This window comes from Elgaria multicarinata, chromosome 4 (assembly GCF_023053635.1).
Source record: "Elgaria multicarinata webbii isolate HBS135686 ecotype San Diego chromosome 4, rElgMul1.1.pri, whole genome shotgun sequence".
Classification (NCBI taxonomy): Eukaryota; Metazoa; Chordata; class Lepidosauria; order Squamata; family Anguidae; genus Elgaria; species Elgaria multicarinata.
The window spans coordinates 3,497,903-3,517,895 of record NC_086174.1 but is presented as its reverse complement, the minus strand read 5'-3'; the positions used below and the strand labels follow the sequence as shown (position 1 = coordinate 3,517,895).

General features: G+C 46.1%; 1 protein-coding gene across 1 annotated transcript in view; it reads right to left on the bottom strand.

The window, feature by feature from the left end:
* EPHX2 (epoxide hydrolase 2) overlaps positions 1-19,171 on the bottom strand; it is an 85,749-nt gene extending 66,578 nt beyond the window's left edge. The window contains exons 1-6 of the mRNA XM_063123739.1: positions 19,033-19,171; positions 13,578-13,662; positions 13,160-13,319; positions 11,857-12,047; positions 10,658-10,780; positions 970-1,044 (exon numbers count right to left, since the gene is read on the bottom strand). Of these exons, the coding sequence (XP_062979809.1) occupies positions 970-1,044; positions 10,658-10,780; positions 11,857-12,047; positions 13,160-13,319; positions 13,578-13,662; positions 19,033-19,139 (741 nt within the window). The 5' untranslated portion in view covers positions 19,140-19,171. The remainder of the gene's footprint in view (positions 1-969; positions 1,045-10,657; positions 10,781-11,856; positions 12,048-13,159; positions 13,320-13,577; positions 13,663-19,032) is intronic.
* Between the last annotated feature and the right edge of the window lie 822 nt (positions 19,172-19,993).

Below are 19,993 nucleotides of genomic sequence, written 5' to 3'. Positions count from 1 at the left end.
GGGCCATGTGAGCTTCTTTTGAGGCTCAGCAGCTGCCCGCCCCCACTCCGGAAATTACATTATTTCCCCCGTTGTGTAAATGGGGCCTTTACAGCTGCTATCTACACAACAGGAGAAATGCACTATTTCCGAAGCCTCCATTGTGGCGTACAATGAATGCTCCGGACGAGGGTGGATGGCTGGAAAGTGCTGGTTGGGCCTTGAGGCTTTGGGAGTGGAGGTCTGTGAACTCCTGACTAGGTCCAGGGGTGGGAGTGGGGGCAGACTCAGGAGAGTCCATCGGATGAAGAGAGACTGGAAGAACTGGGCAGGTTTAGCCTGGAGAAGAGAAGATGGAGGGGAGACATGAGAGCACTCTTCAAAGACTTGAAAGGTTGTCACACAGAGGAGGGCCAGGATCTCTTCTCGATCCTCCCAGAGTGCAGGACACAGAATAACAGGCTCAAGTTAAAGGAAGCCAGATTCCGGCTGGACATCAGGAAAAACTTCCTGACTGTTAGAGCAGTACGACAATGGAACCAGGTACCTAGAGAGGCTGTGGGCTCTCCCACACTAGAGGCATTCAAGAGGCAGCTGGACAACCCTCTGTCAGGGATGCTTTAGGGTGGATTCCTGCATTGAGCAGAGGGTTGGACTGTATGGCCTCGTAGGCCCCTTCCAACTCTGCTATTCTATGATTCTATGATTCTTTTTAAAGTACAAAATGCCACTCTGGCTGTGACTACCTTTGCTAAACTAGAGATCTTCAGAATCATTCTCTGTCCAAAGCCACACAACCAGGAACGGTGAGAAATCCGCTCCCAAGAGGAGTGACGGAACTGTGCAAAGCCATTAGAAATCCACATTATGCGATCTTCGCCATGCATTGTTGCGAAGTGTTTACAATTTATTTATAAACTGAATTTCCCCCCTCCAGACAGCAATTGAAAGTGACATTCACTTTAAATACAGTTTCCTTGTTATGATTACCTTGATGGTTACATATCCATGGGCCACATTCTCTGGATCACAAGCGAGAGGCAAGTTTTCTTCCTGGCCAAGAAGCTGCATGGTAGACAATGTAAAAAGAGAAAGAGATTTCAAATGCCACGTAAGAGAATATAAGAAGTGTCCTGATGCTGGATCAGACCAAGGGTCCATCTCGTCCAGCACTCTGTTCACACGGTGGCCAACCAGCCATCAGCCAGGGACCAGCAAAGCAGAACAGGAGTGCTACAGCACCCTACCACCCATGTTCCCCAGCAACTGGTGTATTTAGGCTTACTGCCTCCGATTGATACTGGAGGAAGCAGAGAGACATCAGGACTAGAGGCCACTGATAGCTTCCTCCTCCAGGAATTTATCCAACCCCCTTTTAAAACCACCCAAGTTGGTGGCCATCACCACATCTTGTGGTAGTCAATTACATAGTTTAACTATGTGCTGTGTGGAAAAGTACGACCTTTTATCTGTCCTGAATCTCACACCAATCAGCTTCATTGGATATGACCCTAACTATGCCAAGCATGGAGTTTGCCTTCTTGACAGCGGCTGCACACTGGGTTGTCATTTTCCACCACGACCCCAAGATCTCTTTCTTGGTCTCTCATCGCCAGCTCAGATCCCTTCGGGTTTCACTTGAAGTTGGGATTTTTTGCCCCAATGTGCATCTAGATAAACTGGTGTCATGTCTAACCCTACTGCCCCTGTTTTGGGAGAAAGTGTTTCAGGTAATCAATCAGAATCAGATTCGGAACTAGAAGACGCAGCGCCAGACACCAGCCAGGTTGTACCAGTAGGGGAGGAAGCTCTCACGGGCGATTCCCCAAGCTGGGAGTCAGCCCTCTCTATAGGGTGACCCTATGAAAAGGAGGACAGGGCTCCTGCATCTTTATTTTTTATTAACACAAATTAAAATACATCAACATCACATTAAAACAATCAATCAAAGGAAGAAAATAAATTTAAAAAAATAAGCTCAACTGTTTACATTTGTAATTTATCAATATTCATAATCAAACAATACAATACAATACAATTGCTCCCCTTCACCCTTTGGGATCTATTCCTGCTTCCAAAATCTCAGTGCTTCTTCTGGTGGTGGTTTTCCACTTCCCTTAGAGAACACATATACCAGGAACTGTTTCCAAATTCCCTCAAATTCATTTGTATTTGTTATGCCTCTTCTTACTTTAATATTACATGTCAATTTATCATTAATGGCTATATCCCAAATTTCCTTATACCATTCTTCAATACGATAATCTCCCTGAACTTCCCAGTTCCTAGATATGATTAATCTCGCTGCTGTCAGCAAATTTGTTATCAATTTTTAATTTCTTTATTACACTTTAAATCTCCATATAATGATAGCAATGCCACACTAGGTGTCTCTTCAATCTTCATTCCAACAATTTCTTTTATCTCATTAAACACCATTTTCCACAGTTTTTGTACATATTCGCATTCCCACCACGTATGTAAATACGTTCCCTTTTTCCCACAACCTCTCCAACAATTTGCTGAATACAGCTTATTTATTTTATTTAATCTCACTGGGGTTAGATACCACCTCCATATAATTTTATAATAATTTTCTTTAATTCTCACCGACATGTTTCTCAACACTCTTTGTCTCCATATTCCCTCCCAACTCTGTTGCCCTATCTGTATCTTCAAATCAGTTTCCCACACCATCTTGCCCATGTTTTCTGACTTCCCCTTCCCAACCAATACTCTATATATTTCACTCGTTAAACCTTTTATCATTTTATTTTCTCCTTTCTCAATTTTTCTCTTTAAGATCAGCTCCTCAAATTTTGTCAATTCTCTACACTCACCATTATCTCTTAACCATTCCTTCGTCCATTGTTCCAATTGCCAATAATTTAACCAGGTTAAATTCTTCCCCTTTAATAGTTGTATCTTTAACAGTTGTATTGAAAAGGGAATTTCAGCAGGTGTCATTTGTAAATATGGAGAAGGAAAGGAAAGGAACCTCTCGTGCAAGCACTGAGTCATTACTGACTCTTGGAGGGACGCCAGCTTTCGCTGACGTTTTCTTGGCAGGCCTTATAGCGGGGTGGTTTGCCGTTGCCTTCCCCAGCCATTATTGCCTTTCACCCAGCTAACTGTGTACTCATTTTACCAACCTTGGGAGGATGGAAGACTGAGTCGACCTGAGCCGGCTGCCTGAAACCAGCTTCCACTGGGATCAAACTCAGGCCATGGGGAGAGTTTCAGCTGCAGAAACTGCTGCTTTATCGCTCTGCGCCACACGAGCTATACTAGAGTGACCAGATTTAAAAGAGGGCAGGGCTCCTGCACCTTTAACTGTTGTGATGAAGAGGGAATTTCACCAGGTCCCCCATATATACAAATGACACCTGCTGAAATTTCCTTTTCAATACAACTGTTAAAAGATACAGGAGCCCTGTCCTCCTTTTCATATGGTCACCCTACCTCTCCAGAGCTTATCTCCTCAAGGCCAAATCTTACTCAGTGGGAAGTGAGATTTCTTCCGGAGAACGACCTGACAAACTAGCTGATGCTAGGGTCTGCCGGAAGTTAAAACACACAAAGCGGAAGGAAGGTGTGAGAAAGTCGGTCTGACTAGGATTGCGCCAGAACCTGCCTCCACACCAAGCACTTTGAATTTATGGGTGTTTGGGAAGGGGCTTCCTGTTCTCCTTGGTTGGACAATTGTCTTGCTTAGTTTGCATAGTTTTGCCTAGGGGGATGTTTCCAAGAAGTTAGACTGTATTCAGATAGAAGAGACCTTTACTGCTTAATAAAAGCTTTGTGGATTACTTAACAAGCCTCATCATTTGCCTCCCATCGAAAGCAGGACTGTTCCGAGAAACACGACAACTTGCCTCCACTGAACCAGAGCCAGGTAACACAATACCAAATCAGAGCCCTGGTCTGTCCAGTCCACAACCGTTTACTCCGGCCTTCCTCAACCTGGTGCTGTCCAGATGTGTCAGGGCTGCCTGATGCTGGGAGTTGTAGTCCAACGCCTCTGGAGGGCACTAGGTTCAGGAAGGCTGGTCTACTCTGCAAGGCAGCAGATCTCCAAGGTCTCCAGTGGAGGTCTTTCCCATCAGCCTCTCTGTTCTCCTTTCTAATAAAAAACAGGAGATGCCGCAGCCTGAGCCAGAGACCTCTTGCCTGCCAAGCGTGTGGTCTGCCACTGAGCTGCAGCCCCTCCCTTAAGAGAGCTGCAGTACATATTTATTTTAAAAATTTATGCCCTGTCTCTCGAAGACAAGGATTTTTGGATCCGCGAACATAAAAGCCATCACTACAAAATTAAGAGGCAAAGCCTGCCAACAAGTCCACTTAGCAGCAGGCAAAGGGCCGGGGGGATGAGTGGGGAGAAAGCAACGTTTTTCGTTTCCTAAAAATAAGAGAGGGAGACGCACTGATGGGGAAAGGGCAGAATTCCAGAGGTTAAGGGGCCATGGCAAAGAAGACCCTGCTCTGGTCCCTAGCGGTTTAGGGCTTTATGGTTCAAAACAAGCCCTTTTGAGTCATCACGATCTGGCATCACTTCCATCAGGGACAGAGGCGTTCGCCCTGCCTAGCTCCCCCCTTTCCTCCCCCCTCCTTCAAACCCTTGCTTTTGCCCCTAGGGCAACATACAGTGGGTGAATGTTTGGGTGAATGTTTCGGGGAGCGAGTGGTCGCTGGAGTGAGGCTGGGAAGCAAAATCTCACTGCCCCTGGATTATGTCGACATGATCCTGCCTTATACCATGTCAGTCCCATCGGGCTGCACCTACTCTGCTTTCCAGCGGCTTTCCAAGATCTCAGGCAGAAAGAATGGCTTTCCTTGCCCTGCTTACCCAAGATCGATTTAACTGGAGGTGCCAGTAAATAAACCTGAGATCTGGGCTAGGGAGGGAGGGGAGGCCAAGATACAGAAAGACCCCTGACAAGTTTCATGGCTGAGCAGGGCTGGATCCAACCCTCTACTCTCTAATGTTTCTTTCAATGTTTGAAAGAACGTATTCTCCCTTATGAGCCTGCCCGTGCTTTGAGATTTTCTGGAGAAGCCCTTCTTTCAGTCCCACCATCTTCACAGGCGTGCTTGGTGGGAACATGGGACAGGGCCTTCTCGGTGGCTGCTCCAGTGCTCTGGAACTCTCTCCCCAGGGAAGCTAGACTGGCTCCCTCCTTGATGGGCTTTCGGAAGCAGGCTAAAACTTGTTTGTTCCAGCAGGCCTTTGGAGAATAATCTGGCCCTCCATCTATGTTAATGTCTTATAAATTTCTTGTGTATTTTAAACGTTGATGGTTTTGTTTCCCCCCCCCCCCCCAACAATGTATGTTTTAAACTTTGTAAGACCTCCTTGTGGTCCAGCATTGGGCAAAAGGCAGGATACAAATATAATAATAACAATAACATCATCAACAACAACAACAATAAACAACTAGGGGTGGGCAAAATGTAAATCTCCAGATGTTTTAGATTTCAACTCACAGCACTCCTGACCACTGAGTTGAAGCCCAAAACATCTGGAGTTGTAGAGCCTTTCTACATGAGGCTTTTATTGTGGCCTTGTGATTACTCACTGCCAACGTCGTCATCCTACAGGGCCTCTTCCATTCTTTGCCACCATTTCCCCAGCTTCTTCTTTTTTTAGATCGAGGAAGGTGTGATATTATTCAGAAATGGCAGCACGAAGCTACTGTGTAGTTGTGAAATTCTGCTATACCACAGCGCCATCTAGTGTTTGCGTAATGAAACATATAGAAAGACACGGAATAACGGGCTCAAGTTAAAGCCGGATTCCAGCTGGATATCAGGAAAAACTTCCTGACTTTTAGAGCAGTACGACAATGGAATCAGTTCCCTAGGGAGGTTGTGGGGTCTCCCCCACTAGAGGCCTTCAAGAGGCAGCTGGACAACCCTCTGTCAGGGATGCTTTAGGGTGGATTCCTGCATTGAGCAGGGAGTTGGACTCGATGGCCTTGTAGGCCCCTTCCAACTCTGCTATTCTATGATTCTATGAAAGGCAGAGGAAGAAAAAAACGGGGGGGGGGGGGAAACCTGCATGTAACGGAGCTGATCTTAATCCTGCAAAGAATCCGGAAGCAGAAGCCTTGGTAAAAGTAGGGGTTAAAAGCCACATGTAGAAAAATCCCTACCCTCGATTATGTCAGTCTGGCTAGCTCGAATGTTCTCTATTTGCTTTTTCCTTTTGATGGCTTGCTTCTCACCCAGGAATGCCTTGCTTTACCTTGACAATGCCCACGGTTTGCTCTGACTTCCCACTTGTGGAACACTGCCAGGCTGGGGGGGGGGGGGGGGAGAACATTGACCGCTGGGGTGCGCGTGTTTGAACAAGCAGACACAAACCATTGATCAGCACCACAGCAAAGAAATTTCTGCAAACTTTATCCCACAAGTTCCACAACAAGAAAACTTAACAAATTCAGTACCGAATTATGCATCTTAGTGTTATACAGGAAGGTTCTCTTGATTACTGCACGAACATTATTCATTTCCTTCTGAAGTTGACGAGTGAGATTTTGCAGAACTGGAATAAAGCTTTGGGCTTTGGTAAAGTGCAATATTTCACACTTTACCAAATGATGGGCAGAGCAGAGTGAGGGAACTGGGACAGGAATCCATGAGCTCTAAAAAGTCAGCTTAGAAACATACTTAAAAAAAAAACATGTGAAAGAGTAGAAGGTGTTCATCACGCAGAGCAAACAGGCTTGTATTCTCTCAAAATACTGGAACCCAAAGGGGTCATTATCCCATGAAGTTGATTGGTGGGAGATCCAGGAGAAATAAAAAGAAGTACTTCTTCACACAGCTCAGAGTTAAATTACGGAACTCACTGCCACAAGATGTGGTGCTGGCCACCCATTTGGATGGCTTTAAAAGGAGGTTGGATAAATTCCTGGAGGCGAAGGCTATCCATGGCTACTAGCCCTGATGGTTGGGTGCTATCTCTAGTATTCGAGGCAATAAGCCTGTGTGCACCAGTTGCTGGGGAACATGGGTGGGAGGGTGCTGTTGCACCATGTCCTGCTTGTTCATCCCTGGCTGATGGCTGCCTGGCCACTGTGTGAACAGAGTGCTGGACGAGATGGACCCTTGGTCTGATCCAGCCTCAGGGCTCTTCTGATGTTCTTATGTTCTTGTACAGAAATTGAACTTCTTAAAAATATCTGTAGACATGAGGTCCGGAACCTTGCTTTTTGGGAAAAGAAAAAAACATCAGCCAAGATTCCTTTTGTAAACCGCCCAGAGAGCTTCGGCTATGGGGAGGTATATAAATGTAATAAACAAATAAATAAATAAATAAATAAATTCTGCTCAATTACAATTCCCGTTAGAAGATAACGTAGTGTAATGAAGACGACCAAAAGGCCCAGGCTTAATTTCCTGATCTTAAACTATCATGCCACCTGAAAGTGCCCTTTGTATTTCAGTACGCAGCACAAATCCCGGCAATTTGCCGAGTGCAAAGTGGCAAGCCAGGGTCAACGCGGAAGAGCAGATCCATACACTTCTGTGGTTAATCATTCACTCAGCAGAGGCCTCTCTAGAGAGCAGAAGGCAGAACCCGTCTTCCAGCGGGATGAAGCAGATCCACTTTCAAAGAATCAGCTGGTACGTGAGCTGCCCTTTTGCAGAGAAGGGGAAGCCGCTGCGGCTTGCTAGGCCAGGAGCAACGGAAGTGCTACGGAGAGGTGCTTCGCTCCAGCACTGAGTAATAAGATCCTGGCGGGCTGCTTTAAGTCAGCCAGTCATGGAGGAAGGTCTGCAAGGTTAACACGCCCAACACTGCTGAAATCAGCAGTCCTGCATCGCCTTGATCGAGCTGCCAACTTCACAGCTCCAGAAAGCCCTGCCAGAGGCCATGCTGGCTGGGAATGATGGGAGTTGTAATCCAACAAACCTGGAGGGCACCAGGTTGAAGAAGGCTGAGTTAACCTCTTCCCAGGTGTTTGGCGCAGAGAACAAGCCAAGAGAACATCAGAAGAGCCCTGATGCTGGATCAAACCAAGGGTCCATCTAGTCCAGCACTCTGTTCACAGTGGCCAAACAGCTGTTGACAGGGGAATCGCAAGCAGGAGATGATGCAACAGCACCCTCTCACCCATGTTCCCCAGCAACTAGTGTATACAGGCTTACTGCCCTCTGATACTGGAGGTAGCACTTAGCCATCAGAACCAGTAGCCATTGATAGCCTTCTCCTCCAGGAATTTATCCAATCTTCTTTTAAAGCCATCCAAATTCATGGTCATCACTACAACTTGTGATAGTGAGTTCCAGAGGTTAACTCTGCGCTGCGTGAAGAAGGCCTTCCTTTCATCTGTCCTGAATCTCCCACCAATCGGCTTCATGGGATGACCTCGGGTTTTAGTATTATGGGAGAGGGAGAAAAATGTCTCCCCGTCCACGTTCTCCACATCTGTGACTGGATATCACATTACCGGCCTAGAGGGATGCAAGATTGCAAGCTACGCAGAACCCATCGGAGAGGTGGGAAAATAGCCAGTTTATTTATTTATTTAATTATTTCATTTCTATACCGCCCAATAGCCGAAGCTCTCTGGGCGGTTCACAAAAATTAAAACCACGAAGAGCATAATAAAACAACCAACAAGTTAAAAAACACAAATACAAAATACAATATAAAAAGCACAACCAGGATAAAACCACACAGCAAAAATTGATATTGGTTAAAATATGAGATTAAAACAGCAGAGTTTAAATTTAAGTTAAATTAGGTGTTAAAATACTGAGAAAATAAAAAGGTCTTCAGCTGGCGACGAAAGGAAAACAATGTAGGCACCAAGCCAGTTCTCAGCTACAGCATGCAAAGTGGGGTATAAAACACACACACCCCTATTTCAAAGTGTCAAATAATTGCCCATTTCGAAAGTCACTTAAAATACAGAACGCTACAGCAACACCCCCAAAGCTGGTGATAGGAACGTCTCAGTACTGACTTCTACCTTAAGGAATTGCCTCCTGAGAGAGTCGTGGCTGGTCCCATCCACCATGGCTTTTAAGAGGACTTTAAAAGCGGACTTATTTTCTCTGGCTTTTAACTGCCCTTTCGTTGGCTTTATTTAAGCTTTCTGAGCTCAGTTGTATTTTGAATGGTACTTTACTGAGCCGCGGTGCTATCAATGGCTATTAACCACGATGGCTATATTCTACCTCCAATATCAGAGGCAGTATGTCTGTGGACACCAGCTGCTGGGGAACATGGGTGGGAGGGCGCTGTTCTATTCATGTCCTATTTCCCACTGGGGCATCATAGAATCATAGAATAGCAGAGTTGGAAGGGGCCTACAAGGCCATCGAGTCCAACCCCCTGCTCAATGCAGGAATCCACCCTAAAGCATCCCTGACAGAGGGTTGTCCAGCTGCCTCTTGAAGGCCTCTAGTGGGGGAGAGCCCAGGGCAGCCAGTTTATTAACAGGGACTGGCCAGCGAGATCACATCACGCCAGTCCTTTTACAACTTCATTGGCTGCCAATCCATGTCCAGGCCAGATTCAAAGTGCTGGTATTGACATTCAAAGTCCTAAATGGTTTGGGGCCAGGTTATTTGAAGGAACACCTCCTTCCATCTGTACCTGCCTGGACCTTAAGATCATCTACAGGGGCCCTTCTCCGTGAGCCCCTGCCAAAGGAAGTGAGGCAGCTGGCTACTAGGAAGAGGGCTTTCTCTGCTGTGGCACCCTGGCTGTGGAATGAGCTCCCCAGAGAGGTCCACCTGGCGCATACATTATATGCCTTTAGACGCCAGGTGAAGACCTTTTTATTCTCTCAGTATTTTAGCACTTAATTGTAACTTAAATTTAAATTTTACTGTTCTTACTCCGTATTTTAATCTCATATCAATTTTGCTGCGTGGTTTTATTCCGGTTGTGCTTTTTATACTGTATTTTGTATTTTTGTTTTTAACCTGTTGGTTGTTTTATTATGGTTTTAATTTTTGTGAACCGCCCAGAGAGCTTCGGCTATTGGGCAGTATAAAAATGTAATAAATAATAATAATAATAATAATAATAATAATAATAATAATAACCACCTCCCTAGGTAACTGGTTCCATTGTCGTACTGCTCTAACAGTCAGGAAGTTTTTCCTGATGTCCAGCTGGAATCTGGCTTCCTTTAACTTGAGCCCGTTATTCCGTGTCCTGCACTCTGGGAGGATCGAGAAGAGATCCTGGCCCTCCTCTGTGTGACAACCTTTCAAGTCTTTGAAGAGGGCTATCATGTCTCCCCTCCATCTTCTCTTCTCCAGGCTAAACATGCCCAGTTCTTTCAGTCTCTCTTCATAGGGCTTTGTTTCCAGACCCCTGATCATCTTGGTTGCCCTCCTCTGAACACGCTGCAGCTTATCTGCGTCCTTCTTGAATTGTGGAGCCCAGAACTGGACGCAATACTCTAGATGTTGGCCACCATGAGAACAGGATGCTGGACTGGACGGACTGATCCAGTATAGCTCTTTTCAGTGACTTTTAAAATTGGAGATATTTTTAAAGTGATATTACAGTTTAAATGTTTCTGTTTTAGAAATTCCATGTCGTTTTATGAGTGTAAGATACCTTGGCAAGACCGGGCCTTGGAAATTTATTTGTGATAAGCATTCCAGAACCAGCCTTGTCGGGTAATATCCACCTGCAAGAGCTCCTTACCTGAACGCCCGTCAGCTCCTGCAGCTCCTTTACGGCGGAGTCAGCATCTTTCACAAGGATGGTGGTGATCCCCATCGCCCGTGCAGGCTTCAAGTTCGCCCCAATGTCATCCAGAAAAATAACCTGGAGCGGGGAAGAAGTCAAAACCGGGCGTCAGCTGGAAGGAAAGAATCAAACCCCACCCACCCCCAAGCGGCGCAGCTGTTATCGGATCTGACGGGCTGTCTGCATTCCGCAATGGCAGCTATTCTGCCCCCAGGTAAAAACGGAATGCTGCAACCTGAAGGCATTATGCAAACTAAGTGAATTTGCATGATCTGGGGGCAAGCAGTGTATGTGAGGCACGGAGGCCCTCTGCCACCAAATCCCCCCCCCTGCAAGAAGGTCTTGTTTGCTCACTCCAAGAGTCAGCAGCCATTGCGCACACACTTGCAAATGTGGGATTCCGAGGGATCATAGAATCATAGAATAGCAGAGTTGGAAGGGGCCTACAAGGCCATCGAGTCCAACTCCCTGCTCAATGCACGAATCCCCCTAAAGCATCCCTGACAGATGGTTGTCCAGCTGCCTCTTGAAGGCCCCTAGGTCACTGGTTCCATTGTCGTACTGCTCTAACAGTCAGGAAGTTTTTCCTGATGTCCAGCTGGAATCTGGCTTCCTTTAACTTGAGCCCGTTATTCCGTGTCCTGCACTCTGGGAGGATCGAGAAGAGATCCTGGCCCTCCTCTGTGTGACAACCTTTTAAGTATTTGAAAGATCCTGGCCCTCTGTCAGTATAAGACTGATAGAGGATAGCCTTCTCCTCCAGGAATTTATCCAACCCCCTTTTAAAACCATCCAAATGGGTGGCCATCACTACATCTTGTGGCAGTGAGTTCCATAATTTAACTCCGAGCTGTGTGAAGAAGGACTTCCTTTTATTTGTCCTGGATCTCCCACCAGTCAGCTTCATGGGATGACCCCGGGTTTTAGTGTTTCTCCCCATCCATATTAAAAGGAATTTGAACAGATCCAGTTATGGGTCAAACTTCACCTCCAAAGGTTGACTTTGCTACCCAACGCTTTAACTGCATCTTGGAACATGCAGTTCGCCCCTCTATGCACACTACAGCACGCCAGAAGTTAATGCATCTCTGCAGTGCGTGATCTGGAAGGAATTGCCCTCTTGCAAATCCTCTACGAAACGTGGGCAAACTGACCTCCTCGGGTTTTGCCTTCAGCTCAGCCAGCGCATACTCATAAATCCTGGGATCTGGTTTTTGCAGACCAAGACGGCACGACTCGATCACCCTGTCGAAGTGTCGCCTCAGCAGGCAGAAGGCAAACGCCGTGCGGTGCCTGTCAGGGGTGTCGTCAATCCAGTTGTCTGTCAGGACAGCGATCTTGAAGCCTGGAAAGGGGACACGGCAATTCAGTAGATGAGGGAGGATGCTGACCAAAGGCTCTGTGTGGCCTGAATGACAAGGACCACCCACAGTGTGAAGACGTGCGAAATTCTAAATGTACATTCCAGTAACACGTAGATCAGCCTTCCTCAACCTGGGGCGTTCCAGATGTGTTGGACTGCATCGCCCAGAATGCCCCAGCCAGCTGGCTGGGGCATTCTGGGAGTTGTAGTCCAACACATCTGGAGCGCCCCAGGTTGAGGAAGGCTGATGTAGATGGAGGCTTGAACGTCATTGGGGGAAAAGATGGTTCAGACGCTTCTCCAACCTTCCTTTTTTCCTTCTCATAGAATAATAATAATAATAAATTTATTTCTTACCTGCCTCTCTATTTTGATCGAGGCGGGGAACAACATCAAACAAAAGGCCATCGAGTCCAATCCGCTGCTCAATGCAGGAATCCACCCTAAAGCATCCCTGACAGAGGGTTGTCCAGCTGCCTCTTGAAGGCCTCTAGTGTGGGAGAGCCCACAACCTCCCTAGGGAACTGATTCTATTGTCGTACTGCTCTAACAGTCAGGGAGTTTTTCCTGATGTCCAGCTGGAATCTGGCTTCCTGTCACTTGAGCCCATTATTCCGTGTCCTGCACTCTGGGAGGATCGAGAAGAGATCCTGGCCCTCCTCTGTGTGACAACCTTTTAAGTATTTGAAGAGTGCTCTCATGTCTCCCCTCCATCTTCTCTTCTCCAGGCTAAACATGCCCAGTTCTTTCAGTCTCTCTTCATAGGGCTTTGTTTCCAGACCCCTCATCATCCCGGTTGCCCTCCTCTGAACACGCTCCAGCTTGTCTGCATCCTTCTTGAATTGTGGAGCCCAGAACTGGACGCAATACTCTAGATGAGGCCTAACCAGGGACGAATAGAGAGGAACCAGGACCTCCCGTGATTTGGAAGCTATACTTCTATTAATGCATCCCAAAAGAGCATTTGCCTTTCTTGCAGCCATATCGCACTGTTGGCTACTATTCAGCTTGCGATCTATAACAATTCCAAGATGCAACATGGTGCAACAGCACCCTCCCACCCATGTTCCCCAGCAACTGATGCACACAGTTACCGTTGTTTTTGAGAATCAGAGCAGCTTGCAGAACGCGTGAGTTGAAGCTGTCTCCGGTCGCCATTTCCTCAAAGATCCGAGCCACGGAGAACGTTTTTGGGAGGGAGTTTCCAGAAGCTGCAGCAACTTTCTTGCAGTCTTCTTCAAACTCGGCAATCAACTAAAATATATATAATGCAAGTTAAAATGACTGAAACTCCTAACATCCCAATGCGTTTGGGCTCTACCAAACTACATGTTGTGCTCTGAGCTGTGGTGTCTTCCTAGAGCAGAGGTGGGCAGCTTGCAGCCCTCCAGGTATTTTGGCCTGCAACGCCCATCAGCTTTCAACACTAGGTAGGGCTGACAGGAGCTGTAGAACAAAACCTCTGGAAGGCCATAAGTTGCCCATCCCTGTCCCAGCGCAAGTCGGTCTTACCTGCGTTAGTCCAATCTGGCCAGTCATCACTCGGGAAAAAGGTCCATCAAGGTCACCATGCTGGATGACCTTTTGGAAGAAACCACTAGAAGATGAAACACACGCAAAATCAGACTAGTTATGCCGCTGTTCAAATAACACAGTTGCTGCATTGACACCAACATAACCCACAGCCAGGGTGGATAAAAATCAACAATTTCTTAAAAAAAATAAATTAAAAAAAATGGATTTTTTAAAAATTTAAATCGGATTTTTTTATTTAAATTGGGTTTTTTAAATAAAATTCTTTTTGAAAAAAAAATCTATCTAAAGAGAGTTTTCTAATACCTGTCGGAACGCCTCTCCCGACTTGAACCTACCCATCCACTGCGCTCAACATCTAAGGTCCTCTTCCGAGTGCCTACTCCAAGGGAAGCTTGGAGGATGGCAACAAGGGAGAGGGCCTTTTCGGTGGTGGCCCCCCGACTGTGGAATGATCTCTCCGATGAGGCTCGTCTGGCACCAACATTGTTATCTTTCAGGTGCAAGGTCAAGACTTTTCTCGTCTCCCAGGCATTTAACAGCATTTAACAAAGTTAAGTTTGTTTTTAACGGACCCCAGAATTGTTGTTTTTTAAATGGATACTCTTGTTTTTATACTGTTGTTTTTATGATTCTGATGGTTTTTAAATTTTGTATAATTTTTAATGTTTACTGTTTTTAACTTTTGTAAACTGCCCAGAGAGCTTCGGCTTTCGGGCGGTATATAAATGTAATAACCAAATAAATATTTAAGACACATTATAGCCCAAAGCTTATTCTTCATGAAATAAGGATTGGATTTTAATTATGTAGCATGAGGCTGTTTAAATTTTTTGGTAAATGACTTGATATTGACCAATAGGGATGACTTAGTCGATAAAATGGCAGTTACGGAACTCTGGGGGAAAGTGACCACTTCATACTTGAATTCTTGATTATAAAGGAGGCAAAAGCCGTGTGTAGAATCATAGAATCATAGAATAGCAGAGTTGGAAGGGGCCTACAAGGCCATCGAGTCCAACCCCCTGTTCAATGCAGGAATCCACCCCAAAGAATCCCTGACAGATGCTTGTCCAGCTGCCTCTTGAAGGCCTCTAGTGTGGGAGAGCCCACAACCTCCCTAGGTAACTGATTCCATTGTCGTACTGCTCTAACAGTCAGGACGTTTTTCCTGATGTCCAGCTGGAATCTGGCTTCCTTTAACTTGAGCCCATTACTCCGTGTCCTGCACTCTGGGAGGATCGAGAAGAGATCCTGGCCCTCCTCTGTGTGACAACCTTTTAAGTATTTGCAGAGTGCTATCATGTCTCCCCTCAATCTTCTCTTCTCCAGGCTAAACATGCCCAGTTCTTTCAGTCTCTCTTCATAGGGCTTTGTTTCCAGACCCCTGATCATCCTGGTTGCCCTTGTAGCCATACACGTACTCTGGATTTTAGGAAAGCTGATTTTAATAAACTCAGAACTATGATAAGTAAGGTCCCATGGCAAGTGAGCCTAATGAGAAAAGAAGTGCAGGATGGGTGGGAGTATTTTAAAAAAGGAAATTTTAAAGGCACAATTAACAAAGAATTACAACAAGGAGAAAAGATAGAAGACAACAGAAGAAATCAATGTGGCTCCACAAAAAGCTTAGAGATGACGTGAAAACAAAAAAGGATATATATAAGAAGAGTTCCTAAGCCTACTTCTTAGCTCACGCAATCATTGCCAGAAGAGGACCCTGCTCCACTCCTTCAAGGGAGCCCTTTCGACAAGATAATACCCCTGGAAAAGACCCACCCATTTGATACATGGGGCTGGAAAGTACAACCGGAGCCTCGCCCCAATCACCAAGCCTCCTTTGAAGATCATCGAAAGCCCCAAAGTGGAAGAGTCTGTGCCACCTCAACGTCATGTTGTGCCATGTATGTTGCATACACACCACAGGCAAAAGTCCATCAGGAACACGGGGCCATCCCATCATAGGCAAGCCTGAGCCCTTGGGCTATTATAGGAGGAATTCAGGTTGCAGATGTACAAGAGAAAGTCAAGACAGCACATGCTGCCTACTTGTACAAGATGTCCTCATCACAAACAGAGACCTGGCCCTTTGCCAGGGAAACTGAATGGCCTACCTAGAGAATGCAACCACTATTCCTCTAGTAAAGACGTAAGAACCAGGTCATCTGGACTTTTCATTCCTGCTTCTTTGGATCATCTTTCCTAGACCTGCTCCTTGAGATGGAGCATGTTCAGAGGAGGGCAACCAGAATGATCAGGGGTCTGGAAACAAAGCCCCATGAAGAGAGACTGAAAGAACTGGGCAGGTTTAGCCTGGAGAAGAGAAGATGGAGGGGAGACATGAGAGCACTCTTCAAATACTTGAAAGGTTGTCACACAGAAGAGGGCCAGGATCTCTTCTCGATCCTCCCAGAGTGCAGGACACGGAATAACGGGCTCAAGTTAAAGGAAGCCAGATTCCAGCTGGACATCAGGAAAAACTTCCTGACTGTTAGAGCAGTACGACCATGGAACCAGTTACCTAGGGAGGTGGTGGGCTCTCCCACACTAGAGGCCTTCAAGAGGCAGCTGGACAACCATCTGTCAGGGATGCTTTAGGGTGGATTCCTGCATTGAGCAGGGGGTTGGACTTGATGGCCTTGTAGGCCCCTTCCAACTCTGCTATCCTATGATTCTATGATCCTTCTTGGGTGGAGACACCAGGGACTAAACCTGCGCTCATGTGCATGCACTACCACTGAGCTACAATGACCATTCCTCACCGCCGCTGATTTTTATAGACCTGTGTTTTAGTGCTACAATTCTAAACTGCTCTGAAGGAGCTATTGTGACAGCCAAAATTGGGCATAAATTATGTAAATAAATGAAACAAACAGAAGCTGCCAAACAAACAAGCCAATTAGCATAAGTATACATTATGCAAGTAAAGGTCAACCTTAATGGAAGACCCAGTGCCAGCGTTGTCCGAGATTGAGCAGCTTTATGCACCCTTCAAGTGCCAATGCACAGCAGTGGGCCACTCTGCTTGTTCAATAAGGAGGAGAAGAAGGGAAAGGAAGGAAGGAAGGAAGGAAGGAAGGAAGGAAGGAAGGAAGGGTCTTATGTAGGACTAGGAAAAACTCAGGAAAGATTCTGGGGGGAAAAGAGAGGAAAAGTATTCTACATATCAGGAAAAGGGAGAAAAGAGGAGAATGAGGAAGAAAAGGAGGATAGGAAAATAGGTAAATCTTCTTGAAATGCAAGTCTGTAGGACCCAGAGAGCCACAGCTGAGCAATAGCCTCAAATACTGAGGTACCAGTACAACCCTGAAAAACCCACGAAAAAGGACTCCGTGTGAAGGAGGCAGATCAAAATACGGAGTTCCTGTTTTCATAGAACCATAGAATAGTAGAGTTGGACAGCATGCTTTAGACTGTAAGCTCCTTGGGGCAGGGAACATGTCTTCTTGTACTCTCTAAAACACCATCCATTGGCATTATATAGATTGTCATTAACTATTTATTTATTTATTACATTTTTATACCGCCCAATAGCCAAAGCTCTCTGGGCGGTTCACAAAAATTAAAACCTTGAAGAGCATAAAAACAACCAACAAATTTAAAACACACATACGAAATACAATATAAAAAGCACAAACAGAAAAAAAACACACAGCAAAAAATAACATAGGTTAAAAGATGAGATTAAAACAGCAAAGTTTAAATTTAAGTTAAATTAAGTGTTAAAATACTGAGAAAATAAAAAGGTCTTCAGATGGCGATGGAAAGAAAACAATGTAGGTGCCAAGTGAACCTCTCTGGGGAGCTCGTTCCCAAGCCGGGGTGCCACAGCAGAGAAGGCCCTGCGCCTGGTAGCCACCTACCTCACTTCCTTTGGCAGGGGCTCGCGGAGAAGGACCCCTGAGGATGACCTTAGGGTCCGGGCAGGTACATATGGGAGGTGGCGTTCCTTCAAATAACCTGGCCCGAGCTGTTTAGGGCTTTGAATGTTAATAATAGTACTTCGAATCGGGCCCGGACCTGGACTGGCAGCCAATGAAGCTGGAAAAGGACTGGCGTGATATGATCTCACTGGCCACTCCCTGTTAGTAACCGTGCTGCCCTGTTTTGTACCTGCTGAAGTTTCTGGGCCATTTTCAAAGGCAGCCACATGTATAACACATTGTAGTAATCTAAACCACACAGCAATAGGGTCTTCCTAATTGGAGGGGCTTTACCAGCACACCAAGGGGAAACGCCTTCCCTCTCCCCCACCCACCCACCCCATATTCTTAAAACCAAATCTCATCCCAAAACACACAAGCCTCCAAGCCCAATGAAGGATCTTATGCTGCAGAATACCAACCCCCCCCCATGACCTTATAACACCAAAGCCTATCAATTGAAGGCCTTCTCTGCTGTGGCACCCCAGCTGTGGAATGAGCTCCCCAGAAAGGTCCGCCTGGCGCCTACACTGTAATCTTTTCGTCGCCAGCTGAAGACCTTTTTATTCTCTCAGTATTTTAACACTTAATTTTAACTTAAATTTAAATTTTACTGTTCTAACTCTGTATTTTAATCTTATATCAGTTTTGCTGCGTGGTTTTTATCCTGGTTGTGCTTTTTATATTGTATTTTGTATTTGTGTTTTTAGACTGTTGGTTGTTTTGTTGTGCTTTAACCTCTTGGTTGTTTTATTATGGTTTTAATTTTTGTGAACCACCCAGAGAGCTTCGGCTATTGGGAGGTATAAAAAAGTAATAAATAAATAAATTTTCATGGTTTTAATTTTCGTGAACCGCCCAGAGAGCTCCGGCTATTGGGCGGTATAAAAATGTAATTAAAATAAATAAATAAATTTTCATGGTTTTCATTTTCGTGAACCGCCCAGAGAGCTCCGGCTATTGGGCGGTATAAAAATGTAACAATTAAATAAATATCAATCCCCACCCCAGAGTGTCTGCATCCACCAAATGGGGCTGGTCCAACCTCTGCCATGGAATTTTATTTTCAACATCAGGTCGAAGACCTGCAGGATTTCAACCAGCCTTTCCTAACTTGGTGCCCCACAGGTGTGTTGGACTCCAACTCCCATCACTCCCAGCAGGTAAGGAAAGGCTGTTTGATTTATGTATTTATTTATTACATTTTTATAGCGCCCAACTGTTGAAAGGGAGAACGGGCTCGCAAGCCCTCTGAGCATGTGCAGACTGCAAGCCCCTGGCCATCCAAGTGCCTGGAGCGCCTGAACCTGCTTCTGTGTTTCACGAGCCAATCACAGCAGTGCGCGAGAGGAGGGGGGGAGGAATTCAGAACCCACAGAATCACGGGCGGGCGGGCGCCGCACGCGCAAATAAAGGGGTGCAGGTAACTCTGCGGTTGACGCGCGCCGCGGCGGGAGGGGAAGCGGCGCGGGCGGGCGGGCGAGCCCTCCACCACTCCCGCGGCTACTCACTGGGACAGGCCCAGGGACTGCTCGAAGCGCCGGAAGAGCCCCGGTAAGCCGGTGCCGAGAAGGACGCCGCCCAGGTCGAAGAGCACCACACGCCACTTGGCCGCCATCGCCGCTCTGACGGAGCGGGGAGAGGGTAAGAGCGGCGGCAACTTCACCTCAGAGAGGCCCGCCGCCCGGGCCACGCCCCCTGGCGCGAAAGCCACGCCCCCTGGCTCGCTCTGAGGATTGCTGGGCCACGCCCCCTCCCTCGCACTTCGAAGCCGCGCGCCCCAGTCCTGTCTTCTCCCGGGGATCCCCCGGGTCCTAATGCCGCGGAGTTATTTTTAGGGGGGGGAACCCTGCTGGGTGAGAACATGGATCCTGCATTCCTGCATTGAGCAGGGGGTTGGACTCGATGGCCTTGTAGGCCCCTTCCAACTCTACTATTCTATGATTCTATGATCCATCTTTTTATGGATCTTTTTATTCTCCCAACATTTTAACAGTCTATAAATAAATTTTAACTCGGTGTTTTAAATCTGTAATTTTGCATTGCTGCTGGTTTTATCTGGTTGAGCTTTTATATTGCAATTTATATTAAGACCTTTTTTAGGGTAACCATATGAAAAGGAGGACAGAGCTCCTGTATCTTTAACAGTTGCATAGAAAAGGGAATTTCAGCAGGTGTCATTTGTATATATAGAGAACCTGGTGAAATTTCCTCTTCATCACACCAGTTAAAGCTGCAGGAGCTATACTAGAGTGACCAGATTTAAAAGAGGGCAGGGCACCTGCAGCTTTAACTGTTGTGATGAAGAGGAGATTTTTCTAGGTTCTCCATATATACAAATGACAGTTGATGAAATTCCCTTTTCAATACAACTGTTAAAGATACAGGAGCCCTGTCCTCCTTTTCATATGGTCACCCTACCTTTTTATTCTCTCAGTATTTTAACACTTAATTTTAACTTAAACTTAAATT